This window comes from Tiliqua scincoides, chromosome 13 (genome assembly GCF_035046505.1).
Source record: "Tiliqua scincoides isolate rTilSci1 chromosome 13, rTilSci1.hap2, whole genome shotgun sequence".
NCBI classification, from domain to species: Eukaryota; Metazoa; Chordata; class Lepidosauria; order Squamata; family Scincidae; genus Tiliqua; species Tiliqua scincoides.
In genome coordinates this window covers 9,577,184-9,599,012 of record NC_089833.1, presented here as the reverse complement: position 1 = coordinate 9,599,012, position 21,829 = coordinate 9,577,184, and the positions used below count along the sequence as shown (strand labels likewise).

The window sequence follows — 21,829 nt, the reverse complement described above, 5'->3', positions numbered from 1 at the left end:
TGCCAATGCGCCATGTGCTGCATTCTGCAGCGGGGGGGGGGAACAGTCACAGAGGCCTCTTCAGGTTAAGGAAATGATTGTTCCCTTACCTCGGGTCTGCACTGAAACTACATCAGCACTAGAAAGTTGGTTAGGATTGGGCTGTAAATGTTGTTTAGCGGTGTCTGAGTTTTGAAAAAAAACTCAGATTGGGTGATGTGTGAAATCATTTTGACCCTTTGCAAGAATGCATGTGTTATCTAAGAAATTACATCTCTTACGTCATAAGCAATCAAAAGGCAAGTATTGTGTATCCTGGTTTCCCATTCAGTGTGTCGTTGTTACTAGGACTGCCAGTTCCCACAATCCTAGCATTCCCTGGGCATCAGTCAGTGTCTGCAAGGAAAAATTTTCAAATATTAAAGCATGTGAAAAGACCCACAGGCCAAAACTCAGTGCTCTCTAGAGACTTGACCTCTGGAGTTGAGTCTCTTCTGACATTTTCACAGGCTACTTGAAGGAATTTCTGCGAAGTAATACCATTTGGTAAACTTTTCAACAAAACCTCTGTCGCTTTTGAGTCAGATTTATTATAGACTTTAGCCCCTTCTTTAATGACTTGATATGTTTGGGAATGGGAGATAATGGTTGATGACTCAGTTTGAGAGGCAAAAGTGTGAAACGTTTTGTTTACAGATCTAGCCATTTGAGACATTTTGAATAAAATACAAAACAGCCAAAGAGCCCATATATCTTAATGTGAATTTGTTTCCAGAATCCCTTGTGGATAACAAAATGGTCAGCTGGAAAATCAGTGTTGGATTGGCTTTTAAAATTTCTTTTAGGAAAATCTTTCTGAGGGTATGTATGTTATAGTTTTCTACGGTTTTGGTGAAAAGGCCCTTAACAATCTTGGATGATGCTGATTTCTGTTCTTCTGAAAATGGTCCGTTGTTCTTGGAGAAAACAGTGACAGGGAAGAGTTTCCAATAATTGTGTTTTGTAATAAGCACAGTAAATCAAATTGTACTTTTGACTGCATATTGGATATCTTAATTGTTGATAAAGCAAGTGGTGTTTTAAGTGAAGTTATTCCTAGGGAGAGAAAAAGCCTCTGAAGGCAACTGGAGCTGTGCTCTGGTCACCTCTATAGGGCTTTCTGAAGCCCACAGAGGCCGTACATGTCTGCTCACAGCCTTTGTAGGCTTCAGAATGGCTATTTCAGTTTAGAAAACGTCTCTTCTGGTTTCCCTCTGAAACCAGAAGTGACATTTTTATGCCTTTTAAGGGCAAGAACGTGTGACCTCTGCTTGCTTACAGAAAGCACTCCATAGGCAACCAGAGCATAGCTCCATTCACCTTCGAAGGGTTTGGTTTGGGCCAAGTCTGTCCCAGCATGGGTCTGGGGGACCCATGTTGAGCTAGATCTACAGAAAGAAAATTCGTGGATATGGGCCTCACCTATACACACTTTCCTGGGAGTCAACCTCATTGAACATAATGGAGCTTACATCTGATAAGACATGCATAGAGTTGCTTTGAAAGTTGAGTATGCTAAATTATACTGAAATGAATGGGATTGAGCTGCTTAGGTGCTTCATTTTCAGTTATTCGTAGCAGTCTTTCATCTGCACCTATTGTATTTTTGATGCTGATGTGTCCTCCGCCTTCCTTTGGGTAAACAGATACACATGCGAGTTAATGATAAATGTATTAATACTTCATCATTATTCACAATGAAGATAGAAGCAAGTATAATTTTATTGGAATATTTATGAAAGCTATTTGCTGGTTGTTTTTTTAGAGGTCTTTTGAGATGTAAGAGTGATAAACAGTGATAAGAAAAATAACTTCTCTTGACTCTGAATTCTTGCTGTTTGGAAGACGACTAGATTAAATCTTGCATAGCGTTCCCAAGAAAGAAAAATGAACTGGTCAGTTTCGCAGGATTAGTTGAAAACAATTCTATCTAAGTTTACAGTGAGGAAAGAGTTAGACTTATTTTATAATGACGCTTTCTTTAATCCATATGTTTGGTTTTCTTTTAGTTGGGGGGGGGGTAACTTTACTCAACTTGACATTACAAGGAAGAGGATGGATCCCATAAGATAAGGACCAGACAGTATTAATGACTTGTTTGTTCATGTACTTCATGTTTAATGAGGCAGTAAAATTGCCTGCATGTGTTCCTGATTTCATTTCTCATATCATTGATACTTGAAACTGAGGTAAGCCATGCTTCTAGGCAGACAGAAATTGTTGAGATAGCAGGGATGATGCATCATTTCCTATACAGTCTTGCTTGAGAGTATGCAGTGGCAGTTTCCTATATATCTAGCTCTGGTGATTCTTGAGGCTAGAGCAGTGGTTCCCAAACTTTTTTGGCTGGCAGCTCCCTTGGCCTACAGGACTATTGGCTGCGGCTCCCCATCAGGGCTGCAATCCTATATGTTGTATAGGGCAATGGGGTTTTTTTGTGGAGATTCCACGGCTCCCCTGGCTGGTTTCTGCAGCTCCCTGGGGAGCCTTGGCTCACAGTTTGGGAACCACTGAGCTAGAGTTTGGCTGGGTGAAGGTAAACTATTTGCAGACCTATGGGAAAGTTAGGTTCAGAGGAGGAGCAAAACTATGTTTCACATTTATGTAACACTCAGTAAAACTTGCTTCTGAATAGGCATGCATAGGCTTGTGCTGTAAGTTACCAACGCTTTATGCTAGTAGAGTTTCATTTGACTTCAGATGGCTGGCGAATTGTAAACACAGTCTCGGTATTCTAACTAATGTACTTTTTATGTACTTGTTATATTCACTGTTCTTTGATCATGGAACACAAGGCATTCTGTATGGAAGCGGTCACCCATCCAGACCTAGATCTGTTTAACTCCAATAAGGTGGTTGAATCTTTAGGACATGCCCCAGTCCTTCTGAGTTTTGTACTGAGAACCTTGGTCCATCTAACTCAGTATTCCCAACACTTGAATGACAGTGGCTCTCCATGGTGTTGAATGTGCACAGATCACCATGACTGTGTGACCCAGCCAGCAGGTTACACTGGTACTTTACAGCCTTTTAAATGACCGTGAGACACAAGGACAAAAGTGATTATGCACTTCAGTAACTTTCACCTGCCTTTCCTCAAGAGTGGGTCATACAGTTCCCACTCACTTTATCCGTACAACAAGCCTGTGAGGTAGATTGGGCTTGTGTTCAATGGGGTTTGCTTCCAGGCATTCACTGGCTTATGTAAGTGTTCCATTGTGGTTACCCTTCTGCAAGTCAATTTTTACATGTTGGATCTCTTTCTGCACTTGCACAGCTCTGTGGGAAGATTTGGGATGAGCGGGAAAGAGCTGTTCAAAGAGAAGACAGGCAGTCGTGTGTGGCCATTAAGGCTTATGGAATAACTGAAACTGTGGATATGGGATCCATGGATATGCCCCCTCCCCTGTATTCAGTTTTATTTTATGCCTGGATGCCTACAATTAACTCTCACACTGTGTGCAGTCTGGCAGCAGTCCCAAGTGAGATGTTTGTAGATATGTATGAAGCTGAAAAGAAAAAGTATTGTGATTCCAGAAAAGTACCATTTCCAAAAAAAAACCCACCATTTCAGCACAGTGCGGATAAGTCATGGTTGGTTGTATATTCTTAATAGAAAATAAACATCTCTAGCATGTCTTTTCTGTTTGAGCTTGCTTTTAAAAAATCTCTGTATTTGTTTAGAACGATGACATTTAGAAATTGAGTTTCCCATTCTTTCAGGAATGGTGCTGCAGTTAAATCTAGTCATGATTTCAGTGAGGACTCCTAGTAGTGACTGAAATCAGTTGAAAGACTTCCATTGTGTTAATATGAAGATGTTAGACATCAGGACTATGTTGAAAAACACATGTTTGATTTCAGCTTTTTTTTTATTTGGCATGCTGTTCTAATTCAGACTTCAAAGGACCCTTATTAGAACACACATCATTTTCAAAGCTGCTTTGTCACTTCCCTGTTTACTGTGTTTGCTATGCCGTGTTTGCAGACTATTGTGTAATTTTGGTATATGTGCAATCCTACCCCATTCTTTTTTTAAAAAAAATTGTTTGATAATTGCAACCCTCATTGGTTTTCCTTTTTTTTTTCTCCTTGAAACTACAGAAGATATTTGTTCAATAATTAAAGCCACATGTTTGCATCTCTTGGCTAAATATTTTCAAGTATATAACTATATAAGAGCTCAGAAACAGTGAATTGTTACAGCAGCAGTAGCTTTTTTCTTTCCTTTTGCAAAAAATACTACAGCTCTTGAACTTTAAATACGCTGGTTTCTAGTGATCAGATGGATATAAGAACACAATGTTCTCATACAGTTTTAGTAGTCATAACATACATTTTCTCTGCCTGTTGCCAGGTACCTTTAGGGCATGTCCATATATTTATTTTATTTATTTATCTGGGCATTTATATCCTGTCTTTTGCCTCTGAAGAGACTTCTACTACAAGTGCCTTCAAATTCTTTCTCCTCCTCCTTTTCCCCAACTAATACAACAGTTCTGAGGTCTCAGCAGATGTACAATATATTGTCCTCATGAATCTTCTGGATGCCTTACTTGGTTGGTAGAATGTAACCAGTTAAGCTGGTAGGGAGAGGTGAAACTGACAAAATGATCGGTTTGAGCAGGATCTGGAAAAGAGCTCCATATAGTTTTAAAAACGATCACCTTGTCTATTTTGTCTCTCATCAGCTTGGCTGGCCATTCTTGCTTTCTCTCAGTCCTGCTAACTTAAGAACCTCCCTCCCGAGGAAGATTTGCTCATGGATTTGCCAATATCCTTATATGCCTCAATCATCTCTGATGACATGCGTCTGTGGGAGTGTATACAGGCCTTCCCAAAGAAATATGCTACTGTAGTCCATTCTGCAGTAATGACAGTACATCTCAAGCTTTTTAAATAGATGTAAAAAGCGATGGCAACGTGGGGGGATCCAGTAAATCATTCCCTAGGAAACCACACAATTTCCAGGATTCAGGATCTAGTTTTTGATCAGGAGCTTTAAACAAATTCTTTTACGGGTTTTGCAAAAGTGTGAGTTTATTGGTAGTGAGGTGAAGGTGCATCAATCTCTTCTATACCACGTCATCACAATTTTTTCTTCCATTGTCTCTTGCCTCTTCAGTTCCCCTAAACACCAGGGACTCCCACAGCCAGAGACAGGCTGTTGCGTATTGTTCAGTTGCACTTAAGTATTCCCAATTGAAGTTTTATTGGTGAATGCATTTTGCTACTGCTTGTCATATTTGGGGGGGGGGGGGAGAATTGCCATTTGTCAGGTTACAAGAGTAATCAGTTCAGTAGAAGTGTTATCTGTCTTGCTTGATTCATCTCTAGAGCTGCGTTTCTCAACCGTTGGTACTCATAACCCCTGGTGGTAGTTGAGGTTGTGGTAGCTGGTTGTACACATGGGATTTCCAGACCCCCACCACCTGGCAATGAGACCAGCAATGCAATGCAACAAGCAGTGGTAGGGGGCTTGACTCAGCAGGCAGAGCTCTAGCATTCACCTTTTGTGTGCCTGAAAAAGCCCTCCAGTCTTCCCTTATTGGTGTTTGTCACATCCCATCCTGCCTCCAAATCCAGAAGTAACTGATGGTCATGGTACAGTGGAGGACAAACGTTGAGAAATGCTGATCTAGAGCTCCTTTCTCCTCTAGCACTTTTGCTTAATGCTGCTGTGGTTTGTGCAGCTTTATGTCTTGATTTCGGGGATATCCGTGGGGGTGCTGGTGAGAGGATGGTTTCAACGTGTTGTTGGATTCGGTTTATTGGAAAGTGGAATCTTTTCATGGTCTAGGTCTCCCTCTGGTCAACTTTTGGCTCTTGGGGTTCCCTTTGTATGAAACTGTACAAACCTCTCTTCCTCTCTCATGATACAAATAAAACTTGATTAGCTTTATTAAAAATGAATAATTGCCAAAGGATAGTTTCTCCCATGTGTTTGTGTCAGTTTGGAGAACATGAGTCGGCTGTTGAAATTTGCCAAACCTGTGAGCTCATATTCTTGATGGATTAGCATAGCTTGCTCTTGCACATGGAGCAAACACATCCAACTTCCGATTCGAGATTCTTCTGTTGGTTCTTTTGAAATGAAGTGCAGCTTAAAAACAGAGAAGCATCTTTCCCAGAGGTCCTGATTCATCTTATCTGTACAATCTTCTGAGTTCAGTAGTTTTCCAGGAAATGGTTTCTCAATCATTTTTGCCACTGTGAGATGGGATCACAGCTTTCCTTGGGGCAACTAGATTATCTCTCTTTTAACAACTGGATCTTTAATTTAAATAAAACAAACAAACTGTGCTTTTGGCAGGCAGCAGATCTTGTTCCATGTGGGAAGCCGATTCATACTCTGCCTGGGTGACTTCTGGTGGCTGTGCAACACATCTGTCGCATTTTGAACCAGGACACTGGTGTATCAAAATGGAGCCAGAGCTAGGAGTGGCCCCTGGCAGCATCATGCATCAACTGATAAAGTGAGGTGTCATGGGTTTATCTAGTCCAGGGGTCTCCAGACTCTGGCCCAGGGGCCAGATGCGGTCCGCGGCAAACTTCTGTCCAGCCCACGGCCAGCCTCTGGTCAACTGGGCCAGAGGCTGTCAGGGGATCAAACACAACCAGAGTTGTGCTTGTGGGGTGGGGAAATCGGGGTCCATTTAAGTGTGTGCTTTATTTCTTGGGCTGTGTTTGTGCTTGGAGAAGTCCTGGACATGTGAGCCCGTTCATTTATTCATTCATCTAAGTTCCATCTCTAATGTATTTATTTAAATTTTATATTTCATTTTTTTTTCCTGACCCTCAACACTGTGCCAGATATTTGATGTGGCCTTTTGGCTGAAAAGTTTAGAGAGCCCTGATCTAGTCTATCCTGAAGGCTTTTTGAGCACTGCCAACCAAGCAATGCCAACATAGCCCCATGTGTTAGAATTGGGTTATAGTTGATACATGGTACAGCAAGAAGGAATTTTGCACCACATAGGATGCTATCCCAGCAGCAGCAGGACTTTTCCCACAATGCATTTTCCCAGCCTCACATATCTTTAGAAGCTGGGTGCTGATGATCAGATTGAAATATTTCTGAAAGTTCATCTACGGTATCTCATTTCCTGAGTTGAGGTGCTCGGCTGATTGATGGTGGTTAGCTAACAAAAGTTGAACGAAGAGTGATGCCAGTATAGATTCATGCACTAAAGTTTTGAGCAGTTGGGTACTTGTTTCAGTTGCATTTAAAATACAGTTATGAGGGCTTTAATGTTGATATTTTGGGTGCTTGTTATATGTTGCAGATTTTTGGTGTGCTTTGGTTATAGTAAAAGACTTTGCTTCTCAAGTGCAGGTGTTACTTGTATTGAGGGGTTTAAGTCCATGTCAGCCTCTATTACTGCAACTGAAAAACAAGCTGGCACACCCACACTTTAAAACAGTGTTTGATTTGAAACCCTTTTCCTGTGTTTCTGACCCATGCTTTGATCCATTTTGCATGTGTGAACCAACAAGGAGAGACTCCTTTGGCTTGAGCAGGCAGAGTACATTAGGGATCAAACCACTGGCACAGTTCCTTTGCTTTTTGAGAACTGTGTTTTTCTCTCGCCTTCAGCCGCAAAAATGAATTGGGTTTCCCAAATAGCCTGCAATGAGGAAGATGAACTTTAGCAAAGCTCTAAGTCTTGTGTAGCAACAAGCAGACTACAGAGTTGTTAAAGTGTCTCAGCTTCCTCATATGGTTGAGATTCTTCCCACGAGTTCCCAGTCTTATTTCAAGAAACCAAACAGTTAAGTTTATCCTAATTTGCTGATGGCATCAAAGCACATAAACTCAAGTGAAAATGTGATTGGCTCATCTAAGCAGGCCCTTTACATGGGAATAGCTTTCTGTGAGTGAAGAGACAAGATTGTTGTTTCTTTGTATTGTTAAGAGTTTCTGATGAATCTCTTATTGAATGGACAATAAATCATACCAGCTTAGTGTTTTCAAAAATATTTCCTTGGATTGTGATGTAACTGCCTTTTTTTTGAAGTGTTTTTCATTCCATTGTTTCTGAAACTTTCTGGCTTCCCAAACTCTGCATTCTCTGGGAGTTTGACATCATCCATGTAAGTAAAATTCCCAGTCTGTTTTCTGTAACCGTGTCTTGGCTCCTCAGTCTTTTGTGGCAAAAATATGAGACATTTCTTTAGAGCAAGATGCCCAATGAAGCTGTGCCTGTTAACATTTCCCCTTAAAACATGTTAATGCAAAAACTGTTTCTGCGTATGGGGGGGGGGAAGGCTTGTGTAATGCTGAAATGCTGTCAGTCTTCTTTGAACTAAACAAGCAGTTACAGGAATACTTTCTGCTCTTGCTCATGTGCCCAGGATCCCATTGGAGCCGGAAAAACTCTGTCTGTGCCCCAGGTGCTTCAGCAGATTGTGCTCTTAGCATTATCTTTTCAGAAACTTGTTTTGTTCTGAAAGTAGACTTTGTCTTGTTTAAACAAAAATCAAGGGAATAAAGGTCCTCTTCAGAAAAGTGCCTTATTCCTTAAATTCTAGATTTGAAATGTGAGGCAGGAGAGAAATACTGTCAACACACTGAAAAACTAAATTAACGATAGTTACTCACCATATACCTGGAAGTGCCATTGTTTTTAGTTGTATGTAATTTAGAGCACAATCTTACACTTGCCTACTCAAAAACAAGTCCCATTGTCTTTAGTGGGGCTTCCTCTCAGGGAAGTGCAGATAGGATTGCACCCTTTGTATTCAGTGACTCATTCGGTTTTGTGTATTACCACTTCAGTTACAGCAGACCTATACTGACAAACCAGCCCCCAAGTAAACACGGTAGTTTTCAAATAAGTAATTGATTTGTCAGTGCGCTAAGGAATATGCTTGTGTAACGTGGGGATGTGCTTGTGATCCAGAAATTGTGCTTGTGCATAATCCAGCGTACTCAATGAACCCTTACAACATGCACACATTGCCATGCTCACTGCATTGGGGTGGGTGTTTAGGACCTGCACCCGTATTCTGTGGTGGCTGAGAAGCAAGAGCTTCATGTGTGCATTGGAACACTTCTGGACCCCTCTGGTTGTTGGGCACAGAGGATACCTTTATAGTGTATTAAGGGAAAATAAAAAAGATTTAAGTGTAACTGATCCTTCTTACTTTTTCAGAGCCCTGGACTTGATAATCTATGCCAGTTTTGTTACAGGTAGGGGCACCTGTTGGGGCACCCCACTGCATCTTGTGTACATTTTGAAATCTTGTATTCCAAAGATAACCCTGGGGTGTTGGTCCAGGGCTGAAACCTTGCCAGATGGTTCCTTGCCTGTGACACTTGCCTATCTTATGAGAAGTCTGCAAGCCACTTGTAGCCTGCAGTAACATATGTGTTACTGCTGTGGGAGCAATGACTCCCACAGCAGTAACTACAAGTATGTAACTATAATTATAAGTACTGTATAACATACTAGTAACTATAACTCTTGTAACTGTAAGTATGTCTTGGAACAGTCCTAATTCCAGCTTTTTTAGAAAACCAGTGTCAAATTGTTTGTAGTATACATTTTTCTTCCAAAGATGACAGGGTTTACATTAAAATAATAATAGTAAAAATGTTCCTACTTCTTGGATCATAGAAAAAGCTTGGTTGGTTTTCAGACACAGTGCACAGCATCATTTTGAACGTAAACCTCTCAGTAGAAAGTTTTCAGGGTTCCCAGGGTTAGCAATTATCAAGCCTATTCTCAGCTGAAAGCAGAATTTTAAAATGGAAAATCTTAGCCTGAATTGTAGCCAGAACTGGCTCGTACACCTTATTATACATGGCATTCCTAACGCGATAATTAGTGTATTTAACAATCTTCTTGTGGCCTGAAGATTTTTTCAAGAGGAGATTAGATAAGCATCTGTTAGGGGTAATTTAGCTCTAGGCAGTCCTGCCAGCCCAAGGTATTGGATTACATGCCCCTTAGTTATGACCCTTGTGTGTAAGTCTCCCCTGATTACTTTTATAGAGCAAGAGAGAGAATTTTTTTTAATAATGCTTGTTGCTATGGAGACTTTGACCTATTCCTTTGGAAAAATTTTCCATAACTGTTTTTCCCTAAGTAACTTTGCTTCTAGGGTTTCTTTATTAACAATACTGTGCTCAATTTAACAGTTGTGGCTGCTGAGGCTACAGTTCTGGTCATGTACATCTTGGTCACTTTAATGTCTCTTCGTTCATTTGCCTGTGACTTTGGGATCTTTTTCAAGTTGATGTATTTTGTTTGTAAGCAGTTTGCTCAACAGAGGTGAGATGTTGGGTTTGCAAGGGTAGAGGTGGTGGTTTAGGGTTGTTAAAGCCTTGTATGTGTTTTTAGTTTTTGTAACTGTAAGATATTCTCTATCTAAGGGCTATAGATGGCAAAGTTATCCTGACCTGTTGTTCAACCCAGTGAATTGTCTGGGAGCACCTGTTCTGCTAGGAGATGGAGAAGTTAAGGAGATGGAGATCTTCCACTCACCTCTTCTTCACACTTTTTCTTCTGCTCTGCCCCCCCCCCCTTTCCAAATCTGTACAGTGGGAGGAGAAGCAGTGGCAAGGAGGAAGCCAACTCAGGTATTGGACAGCACTGTAGAGAGAGGCAGGCAGATGGATGTGAGAGCCCCTTCCAGTTTGCTGCTTGAGGTGGCTGCTTCAGCCAGCCTTGTGGATGAATTAGAAATTCATTAGAAACCAATGAATTAGAAACCAATGACAAACCCATGTTAACTGTTCTGAGTTGCGTAGAAGAGTAATGATGACAGTAAAAGTTGGGGCTTTCTTGAATACCTGGACCATTTTGAGATAAACACTAAACCCCTGCCATTCCTTTGTACAGGACCTTGGCAGCCTTGTGTCCCTCATGTCCTCTTTGGTTCACCTGATTGTGCTCCAGTGGACCAGTTATTTTGATAAGCAGATACTGCTGAACAGCCCCTTATCTCAGGGAACTGGATTTTCTCAACCCCTTCTTCTGAGATCATAGAATTTTCTGAGCTTGTTAATTTGATGTAGCCAAACACATCTACAAACAAGATTCAGCGGCATGTCACGAAATAAGCAATTAATTCATTAAAAGGCCACCCTACAGTGCAAAGAGTGTCTAAACAAACAGCCTCGTTATCTTTGATAGATAATTCAAGGATTTAGGATCTGTTCTTCAGCTGAATTAATACTGTGGCAAGGCAAGCTGTATCTTGCCTCTAAAAGCCCCAGAACGGTCTACTAGTTTCCCCATAAGGGCCTTGTGCAACCCCCCCCCCCACCTTACTGCCAAACAACTGTTACAGGAAGTATCCCTGCCAATAGAGGATACCATCACAGGCCAACTTCAACAGTCTCCTTCCTACCTCCTCAGACAAGCGGGAGGGATCTGATAGTGGGCCTAGACTCGTCTCTTAAATAGGAATTGTGCAACACAATGTAAAGCACTCATTCTGTCGGGGCTGTTACTAAGTATTCAGCCTAAGCAGCAGCATCAGGAGGCCTTATTGACAAACTTTGCCCTGATTGTAGCAGCAACCATTGCTATTTGCCCTTGTATTTGGGTGGCAGCAGCAGCAATAGAATTAGACCCCCTGCAATTGGCGCTCCTCCATTCTTTAATGTATACATGTGCTCTTTTCCTCTTCCCCCTCATCTGCCAGAGAAGCAAAGGAAGCCCCCCTCTAGTTTGCTTGTACAGAAAGCCAGTTATCAAGCCATGATGGCTTCTAGAGCAGCCACCATCAGTACTACTGACTGAACCACAACCAATGACGCATACTCACTCAGATGGGCAATCGGCAACAAGTCACAGCCACTGCTGCCTGCCTCTGTCCAGAGGATTAGTCCTTTGCAGTGATGGGTTATCTATCAGCAGATGTAATGTTGACAAGGGCCCACAAAGCCAGGAGCCAGCCCTGACTGTAAGTACCTTCTCTAAACAAAGAGGCATATTTGAGGGGCAGGAAGCACAAGTGCCTCCTTAACATAATGCCATTTTCTCCTAGCTTGGCTCTGGTACTAGAAGTGAACTGCTACTGGGAGTGGAAAATTATTTAAAGCTATGACAGACATAGGATTAGGTAGGGATGTGACTGGATTTGTGTGTTGGGTTTCACCCCCCCTTCCCATACTCCTTTTTGAGTAGATCCCCACACCCCACTTAAGAACATCAGGCCATAGGCCCATCTAGTCCAGATTCCTGTATCTCACAGTGGCCCACCAAATGCCCCAGGGAGCACACCAGATAACAAGAGACCTGCATCCTGGTGCCCTCCTTTGCATCTGACATTCTGACATAGCCCATTTCTGAAATCAGGAGGTTGCACGTACACATCATGGCTTGTAACCCGTAATGGATTTTTCCTCCAGAAACTTGTCCAATCCCCTTTTAAAGGCATCCAGGCCAGATACCGTCACTACATTCTGTGGCAAGGAGTTCCACAGACCAACCACACACTGAGTAAAGATCGCACACTGATTCACCATCAAATTTTTCATGGGGCAAGCACATGTTTACCGTACTGTATGTCTAGTTTGGTCATCAGTTGGAACACCAGAAAGCCATTCAGACACCGTTGGGGTTGATGATGTTTGGACAGGGTTTTCTGCACACCTTCTTCATTTTGTTCTTACTATTTATACAACTTTTGGAAATATTTCTCTTGTGTTTCCTGTTTTACTTTAAATTTACTTTCTGGCAAAGACTTGGCAGCTGTCTCAGGAGGATAAAAATGCTTTTTATTAGCAAATTTATAGACCTTAGTTGTTATAAGACATTCATTGTTTCTGTAAGTGTAAAACTCTGCTCATTTCAGGGAAAGATGTTTGGACACTGAAATGTTTTGTGTAAAGCTGTAAATCCTTTTCACCTTCAATTTTAATGCATTCAGATACTCTCACATCTATTAAATCACCATCATATGTTGGAGAGGTTGAAGCCAGAAAAGTTATTTCAAACTGATGTTAAAGTAATCCTGGCAGACTTCCCAATGTGTTTGGGTATCCTAAAGGAAACTATTTTAAATTGTCAGTGTCATTGATTGCTATTAGTTATCATTCCATCTCCAGAGAAGAAAGCATATAGTGTGTCAGGATTATATTAGATAGATTTAAATGGGGAAAAAATTGTGTGATATGCGCACTTGAAGCATTGCTTTCCAAGTTGTGAAAAATTAGGAAGTCTGCCATGTTGCTGGAGTAACCCTGCAGAACTCAACATTTTCGTGTTGGTGAAAGTTGCTCTCATATAATCTTCCATATTTTCTGTCTTGGATGGATAGGTGAGGATATGCAGGACGAAAAGGACTTTGGGGGGGGGATGTTTGCCTTGTGATGTGCGGGCTTCAATCCTATACACACTTACCTGAAACTAAGTCCCATTGAAACCAGAGGGGCTTGCTTCTGAGAAGGCATTCATGCGCTGTATGACGGCTTTCCCTCTGGGATTTCTTCGCAGACACATTCTTTTTACATAACATTAATTTTCTCTACTTGAGGTTTTTAAAATGAGCCAGCAAGATGCTCATGTGTTGGGCTTTTTAAAAAAAAATATAGATTTTTAAAAATAATAGTCTGGCATAATTGTATAAGAATACATTGACCCTGCCAAATTTGATATAGATCCCTTAGGAATTGTTTGTTTTTACTGTAATTGCCAGGAAGCTCTTCTCTCTCCCCCCCCCCCTTCTCACGCTTAATAAATAGTAGTTATACTGTGGTGGGAAAACTAAGTTGATTTATTGAACTCTTACTGTGTTTGACCAGTAAACAAAAATGAAAGGTTTATTGCAATATAAAGACTGATCTCACACCATTTGGATAGAAGGATGAGATCATCTAAAACAATATCCCTGACAAAGAGTTGTTACCATCAGTCAGAAGACAAGTTGCTATAGGAGAGAATCTCGTTCAGAACTGACCCAAATGTTTGGATTTCTAGTTTGTGGTTTGTTTATATTTTGGCAGTACCAAATACTAACATAATCTTGTTGCGCAATTTGAATAGCCCCAAGAGAGAGACGGCCCCCCCTCGCTCTCTTTGAAGATAGGCTGGGCTCCCAGGTTACAAGCAAGGATACTAAGGATGTCAGCCAAGAATGTACAAAGGTCATTCATTTTCACATGGTTGCTGCACAACACAAGCAGACCTTTGTGAGGTGGAAAGGCCCATTTTTTGTAGCAAAAGCAAACTCACAAAGTGGTCCATTTTGGGTGCTACCTCTAGCTACTGCAGTGATAAACTCGGCTTGCTGAATATTGCTGCTATCTACAAATAAGACTTATTTTTTAGGATAAACCACGTGGACAAAGATCTAGTGCCGGCATTTGTAATCTAGTAAGCATGAACCACAGGTATGGTTGGAACCAGGGCCAGCCCCAGGAGCAGTGGGGCCCAATGTAGAACATTCCTGTAGGGCCCCCTACCCTCCCTGCAGGGTCCAGCCCCACTAACCATACAGCCACAGCAACTGCAGCCGCAGCAAGACAAGTACCGGTTCTTTGCATGAAGCATGGGACCTGGAAATAGTTGGCAGTGATGTGATGGCATCACTGTCAACTGCTTCCGGGAGGCCCATTTTAGGCCAATCAGATTCAAGGAGAGGTGGGTGGGCAAGCCATTCCACCTGCCCCACCAGCCTCCAACATGCCGAGTTTACAGCGGTGGCAGCGAGCAATTTGCTCGCTGCACTGGTGCAAGGCTGCTCAAAGTGCAGGGCTCAGTTTGGTGAAATCGAGCAAATCAGCTTAAGACTGGCCCTGGTTGGAGCTTTTCCACTGTCACAGAACTGCCTGTTCTTCAGGGTTTTTGCGTTTCATAGCCAGCAGTGCGAATTGGATGCACTTGCAGTTCTCTGGATCACATCCATAGTCTATCATTCACCCATCTAATATACAGTACTCCAAAATTTATTATACGCTGTTGAGAAGGAGGAGGCTGTGCCTTACAACATGGAAGATATTATTCCAATAAAATTTATTTCAGTTAACATATTTGTTACTGGTGTGTAGGAACATAAAATGTTAATGCTGCAGTAAAACTGTTTGGGCTTATTGGCCATGGACTAGGAATGTTGGGGTTTGGGCCCACCCCAAACCCCTGACTTACCTGGTGGTCAGCCGGGGGAGAGCAGCCAGCTGAACAGGTGGGTGGTGAGACAGCAGCCCCCAGCCAGGGGATTCAGCAGGAGTAAATGAAGAAAGAATATGTAGTTGTGTCAGTTACATAGGCTTAGTTAAAGCAGACGAGGGAGTTGCACTCAAAACAGAAAAGGTGGGATTTGAAAAAAGTAAGAGAGGATACATCACACAGTCTTGACTATATAATTAATGATTATATAAATGTTTAATATAGCTTAGATGCTGTGGCATGGTTTGGTGCGATTAATTGAGTAGCATGCATGGCTTTGCTGAGCAAACAGTTCCTCTTTTGGGGTTCACTGGAATGTTTGGCAACCAGGCATTGGATGGAAACGGCTTGCCAAGTTACCCGATACTAGCACTAATTTCCTCTCGCCACAAAAATGGGCAGTGGGTGTGCCAATGAATTCCATTAAGGAAACCATTAAGGAGAAATCCTTGTGGACGGTTGGCATTGAAGAACTGCCTTCACTTACTAACTGAACAGATGAAAAGCCTGCTAGCTTTGAGAAGAGCAGATCAAAAAGGCTGCGGAGGAGGAGGTGGTGCTCTGGGGTGATTTAATGAGGCTAAGTGTTGCTGCACAAAGAATGCAATTGAACATTGCTACATTAGGAATGCCACGTGGAGTAGGACAAGAAGAGGCAATGCGTTCTCATTTTATAGCTCAGAAAATTGCAGCACTTTTTATTGCTTTAATGTTTTACTTTTTGCCAGTGAGATGCCAATCAACTGGTGGGAAAGCATCTTGAAAAATGCCCATAAAGATGGGCTGAGTGGGCGGGAGAGAGCCAGCCCCAGTTTCCCATCACTGGTTTTGCTTTATCTTGCTCTCCCTTTCTCCCTGGTTCCTGCCACCCTCCTCCTTTAAGCTCCTGCTCTCTATACTTTTCCTAAGGCACAATCCTAACCAATTTTCCAGAACTAACGTAAGGCCAATGCAGGTCTGAGGTAAGGGAACAAACATTCCCTTACCTTGAGGAGGCCTCCATGACTGCCACCCAACTGCACATGCCCCATTGGCATAGTTACGTCAGTGCTGGAAAGTTGGTTAGGATTTGGACCCTGGTCTCCTCACCATTGATAGTTTTACCAGCTTTACTTCCCTGAGCACCTGCTTCTTCCTTTCTCTACATGGTCTGCTTCCCTCCTTTCTCAGCTGTAACCCATCTTTATGGGTATATATTCATACACATTGCTGCTGGAACACATACTGAGATATAGCCTAAATATGTGAGTCCTTTCAGATTTCTGTGTGTCTCCCCCTTGAGCACAGATCCTTCTTTTTCAAAGTCCTGCATAACTGAGCTTTGTAACTTGTGTATCGCTAAACCTCGCCATACAAGTTTTTCTGGAATTCTGTACCACCAGTCTGGAGGTTGTCCTGTACATTGAAATTGTACAATTGAAAGGGCCCATTGAAATGAATGGGAATTACACAGGAGCACACCCAGTTCATGGTGGGTTGTTTTCTCTATGATCTTGCTCTTCACTTAACTGAACACAGTTGTTTGTTTTTTTTAAAGCATAGGCCCTGTTGTTGTCAGGACTCTTGATTCAGAAATGTTGGGATGCTCAGCAGTTAGTGCTGTGGGGTGGAATTTTGCAAAATATCTATGGGAAGAGGAATTGGATTGGCCCTCTGGCTGGTGCTACCACAAAGGCACTGAAGACTTCCTTCTCAGGCTGCCTTGGACAGACTTTTGCCTTTGCAATTCCAGGTCGAAAGGTCACCACCGATTGCTCAGACATCCATCCCTCTTTCCCAACAATACCTTTCCTGTCCAGGCTGGCAAAGTAGTTAAGCTAAAGATGATGTAAGGTTCTCTTCCTTGTGGGCAAATGGAACATTGTTATAGACAGTTTTAAAAAATGAATATGGGCTTACTGGTGCTTTCTCTCTTCTTCCTCTCTTTTGATGCTATAGATAATTTCTTGCTTATTGATGCAGTGGGAGCATCATGCAGAACGAGTATCAGGCAGCATAAAATGCTTCTCTAGCAGAGAAAAAGGAGAGACCACAGTACTTGGCTATTGCCAAATGCTGCTCCTTCCACAACTGCTGGGATTTATTTTTAACTGCTTGACTCAGAGTTTGTCAGATGATTCTGACCATCAAGCTACATATTGAATGCAAAGTACAGAAAGAGCTGGGGTGTCTGAAAAGGGGAGGGACAAGGGGCGGTTGAGTGGGGAAGGAGGTGGGATTTGGAGACTCTTCTCAGCGGCTCAGCCTCCCTATCTCAGAGAGAGTTAAGGGCTTCTAGCTGTTTGAATGCACTTTCAGGTCAAGCTGGGAAGTAAAGGGTAATGGCTGCTTTCAAATGCCTTAAAGACATAATTGCTCAATTATCAGTACATTGAGCGAAGGGAGCCGCATACTGCTGGTTTGTAAATTGCTCTCTTTTCTGTGCTGGATGTTGCCCTGCTAAGGAACCTCATCATGATCGATAGCTCCAAGAAGCAGCAACAGGGTTTCCTAGAGATTTTACCTGTTGGAGATATTGAATCGCTGAAAGGAAAGGAATGCCTTGACACGAACAGCCAGAAAAGTCTTAAGGAAGGTCAGTTTTCATGGTTTGGGGTGAAAATGGGAGAAGCAGAACCATGTAAATGTGCAGGGTTGGATTCGGTTTTTGTGATGGGCAAAAGCAGCGCTATTTGGGGGAACAGATTGCTGAGGAATGAATCTGTGCAAAACAGTCATCTTCAATTGTGGCATGTTGCTGTGCTTGAAGAGTAATGAATCTTTCTCCGTTGCATTGGAAACCGGTGTTCCTTTCATGCTCCCTTCAGTTCCCAGAACACACTGTCAAGAATTCCCAATTTGGGGGCAGAACAGAACCAGAAATACCTTTTCAGGGATTTAATTCACAGTGGCTGCTGACTTGCTCCAGCTCATGATGCTTAATCAAATTCTGCCTTTAAATTCATCAGCTTTTGTGAAGCTTGCAGTTGTCTCTTGGTAACCATTTAACAGCACAATAGCTAAAGTAAAATTTTGAGAAATCTCATGATGTTGGGAGACTTGCAAGCACTCTGTGGTGGCATCTGTGTTGGGCATACCCAACTTGTTTTCTGGGCTGCAATGGGAATGTATTTTTGCCCTGAGTCAACCTATGTGTGCCTGATATTATGAGGCAGAAAGAAGTCAGCAGGAGTTCTGTTTTTGTCCTTTAAGTAACATCTTTTTCGCTTGAGACATGATCCTGTCCTCTCCATATAATATGTCAGGCTAAATCTTTCGATACTTCTATCCCCCTACACCCAAAGAGCCATATCCTGCTTCCTTTACCTACCTCATCCCAATTTTCCGTTCTTTGACCTAAGTACTCTGGAGTCTCTGGTTGGGAGCCAGAGAACGCTGTTTGTTTCCTTTGATACAGAACTGGCACTTCCTTTAAACAGCGGACTGTGTTTCCTTCCTTCTGACCCTCCAGAATAGAAGTGCCAGGAACAAAAGCATGATGGGGGATTTGGGGTAAAGACAGTGTCACTACACTTCCCATTAGATCCACATGCCTTTGTAAAGAGCACACTGTTGTATTTCTACCTGTTCCAATATGAAATTAATGGTTGTGAATGCTGATTGTCACCCACCGTGTTGTGACAATAATATTGCCGCCCTCCTAGTTTTCTCTGCTTTGTTTGAATAAGTAGAAAGCAGAACAAAAGCTGGATGTCTGGAGTCCACTTAGAGTAACTTAGAAGAAACAATAGCTTTTTCTCTTACCACAAAACACAACTGCTAATTAAAAGAAGTGATTCATAACAAAAAGCATGCACCATATTTTCACTATACATTGAATTCAGTCCACCGAAGCCCTGTTCACAAAGCAGACTAGCTGTGACTTCAAATACATAATTTGGCCCAGCATGGATATGGTTCATTTTGTTAAACAGCAGCTGCAGGGGGCCCAAATCCAGCTCAGAACCATTGTGTCCGAAGAGCATCATTTAACCTGTTGCCCCCTGCCCAGAATCCCAATCATTTTTGGGGACCCCATAGCTTCTCTTATACAGAAAGCCAAACGCAGAGGACCGAATAGTGTGTTTAAAGTTGAATCTGGTTTGGTCCACATATAAGCAGCCCCAGCCCTTTCTCATGCCAGCAAGCAGCGACCATAGAAATGGCTGCCCACGGTCTTCATGTACAGCTTGGTTTGCGTCAGTGTTCTCTCATGTGTTTGCAGTGCTGCAGCTGATTGCATTTAGGGGACCCAGTGTAAACCAGATACCAGGTTGCGGAGGTGGCCAGGAATGACTTTCATCAGCTGGGGAGATTTCAGTTGCCATTAATGTTTCCATAATCTTGAGATAGTCTGATGCTGTATGGGATTTACCTTGAATATCTTCATTTACAGTTGTATCTCAAATTTCCTTCAAGGAGCTCAGGGTGGTGTACAAATTAATTTAGTTCACATAGCAGCCCTATGACCTTTAAACCTTGCGCCTGAAATGCTATGTTTATGAGTTGGGTCCTACATACTGAATGCAGCATTTCCCCCCCTATGTATGTACCCCCACTTTTTTTTTTGCAATTCCTTTTCGATCAATCCATCTTTGTAAAGAGAGGAAGAGCTCTGAGAAAGGTGAGTTGAGTGTCTGTTTCATACCAACAGCTTCTTTCTTCTGAAAACTCACCCAGAGTTTAACAGCATTGTAAGACTAAAACATAATTAAAAGTGAGTCTTCAAGCCACAGAAGTGGAAGGTTGAGCCCATTTCCACAGTTGAAAATGAAATGTTGGGACTAGATCCTACAATGTGTTTTAATCTGTGGCTTGAAGACTCAAGCAACATTTTAAATCATGTTTTAGACTCATCCAGCCACTAAAACCTTAGTGTGATTGTAAGACCTGTTCATTTGTGCTCCTGTTCATTTGCCAAGCCCAAGGTTGTAATGGGCTCTAGAGCAAACTGCAACCCTTCCTCAGCTGGGAGAATTTAACAGTGAAAGAGGTGCAAGTTCTTGACAGCAAGCAGCAGTTCCTTCTACCCTCTCCTTGGCAAATAGGAGGGTATATATTGTAAATAGCCTTGGAGGGTCAGAGAAACTTGTCAGTGGAGATCAGGTAAATTGGGGGGGGGGATCTTCAGTTGCAGTTCCCCTGCTTCAGAGAACAGCAAGAAGAACTGCTAGTGATGAAGATTCTGCCTTGCCCATTTCCCTGGTGAAGAACCAGTGAATGGAGAGAACTGTCTGCATCAGCAGTAGTTCCTCCTCCTCCAACTCTCAGAGGATAGGAAGAAGAGGTCAGAATGTCTGTCCCTCCCCCCATCCACCATTGGGGAGGGTGAAAGGGAGGAGATGCTGCCTCTGCTGAGTCTCCTATTCCTCTTCCCAGTGACCAATTGACATCCTCTGAAAGAACACCACCTCATCCATTGGGTTCCTCTATCCAAGAGGAACCCCGTTTGAACTTGTCGAGACTAAGAAGTTGGCATGAATCTCTTGGCCAAGATGCTCACACCAGCGTTGCCACTGCAAGAAGGTGGGCACTTACAGAGCAATAAGGATCAGCTCTAATGGGTGTGGACTCCTTGTCCAGAGGCAAACATGACTTTCCCCTATACATGCACTGTCAGTAGCTAGGGTTAATTTTCAAGGATGACATCTAGTTTTAACCTGATCTTGTTGAATATTTTCTACGTGTTACTTGGAGCTGTAATCAGCCATGAGTCCTACAAATGAGACAGGATAGAATTCTAGATAAATAGCATGATAGGCTCCTAGCAGGTCCAGTCATTTTATAAAACATAATGCAGACTGCAATATAAGTGCCTTCGGAAACTGCCTGGGGAAGACAACTATAGAAGATTTAGGAGGAATGTTTTGCAGGTTGAAGAAAGGAAGGACACCACTGTAATGAAAGATACAAAAAGTGAAAGGCATTTGTAGCGCATAGTATGTCCTTATAGATCCATTGTCTGTGTAGCTGGAATGTACTATTTTTCATTATGGAACTGCAGGGGAAAATCGCTGTCCTCTTTGCATCATTCTTTAGCACCAGGGGAGGAGAGCATGCACCTAAGCGTATCTGTACAGCTCTTGAACCCTTCTTACAGCCCAATGCTAATGCAGCGGGGCTGCCAGGCCCACGCTGTATCCAGCGTGGGATTCAAGCAGGTGGGAGATCTTCTCATGGTAAGGGTCTGAGCAGCCTGCTCAGTTGGGCTTCTCAGATCTTCACAAGCTATTTAGCACCTCCAGAACACCCTCTTGCCCCTCTGTTTCCCTGTGCAAATCATACCTGCTCTGGTGGCTGTCAGATGGAATGTGGCAACCACAGGACAGTGCAGGCTGCCCGCTGGTGCAGCTTACTTACTGGGTTTTGGAAAGTGCTTTACAACACATTTATGCTACTCAGTGTCAGCACTGGCACTGCCTGGCAGTGGAATCAGGCTCTTAGAGTCCTCAGAATCTTAATTTTTAAAAAGTAAGAATTTGTGTTTGTGCACAATGATGTTTAAGTGCAGAAAGCAAAGGAAAAGCATCTCAGAGTATATGATTCTCAAACATCCAAAGCCCATTTCTGTAGGTTCTAGGTTTAGCTCAAGATCGTTCACATTTTGGTTTCACAGTTGTCGGCTAAGAATATCTGAACCAGTACATCATATTAGCCATCTGTGGCTTAGCATCTGCTTCAGTTATGTAAATTATATGTAAATAATCTCT

The 21,829-nt window shown here is 42.5% G+C and overlaps 1 protein-coding gene across 4 annotated transcripts in view; it reads left to right on the top strand.

Annotated features, from left to right (window-relative positions):
• Positions 1-21,829, top strand: part of MRTFB (myocardin related transcription factor B) — a 92,507-nt gene that overhangs the window by 20,878 nt on the left and 49,800 nt on the right. For 2 of the 4 annotated variants that reach the window (XM_066640428.1, XM_066640427.1), the window contains exon 1: positions 17,468-17,715. The exons of the other annotated variants lie outside the window; for them this stretch is intronic. In XM_066640428.1, the coding sequence (XP_066496525.1) occupies positions 17,595-17,715 (121 nt within the window). In that variant the 5' untranslated portion in view covers positions 17,468-17,594. Of the gene's footprint in view, positions 1-17,467; positions 17,716-21,829 lie in introns of those variants that run through there. 4 annotated transcript variants of the gene reach the window in all.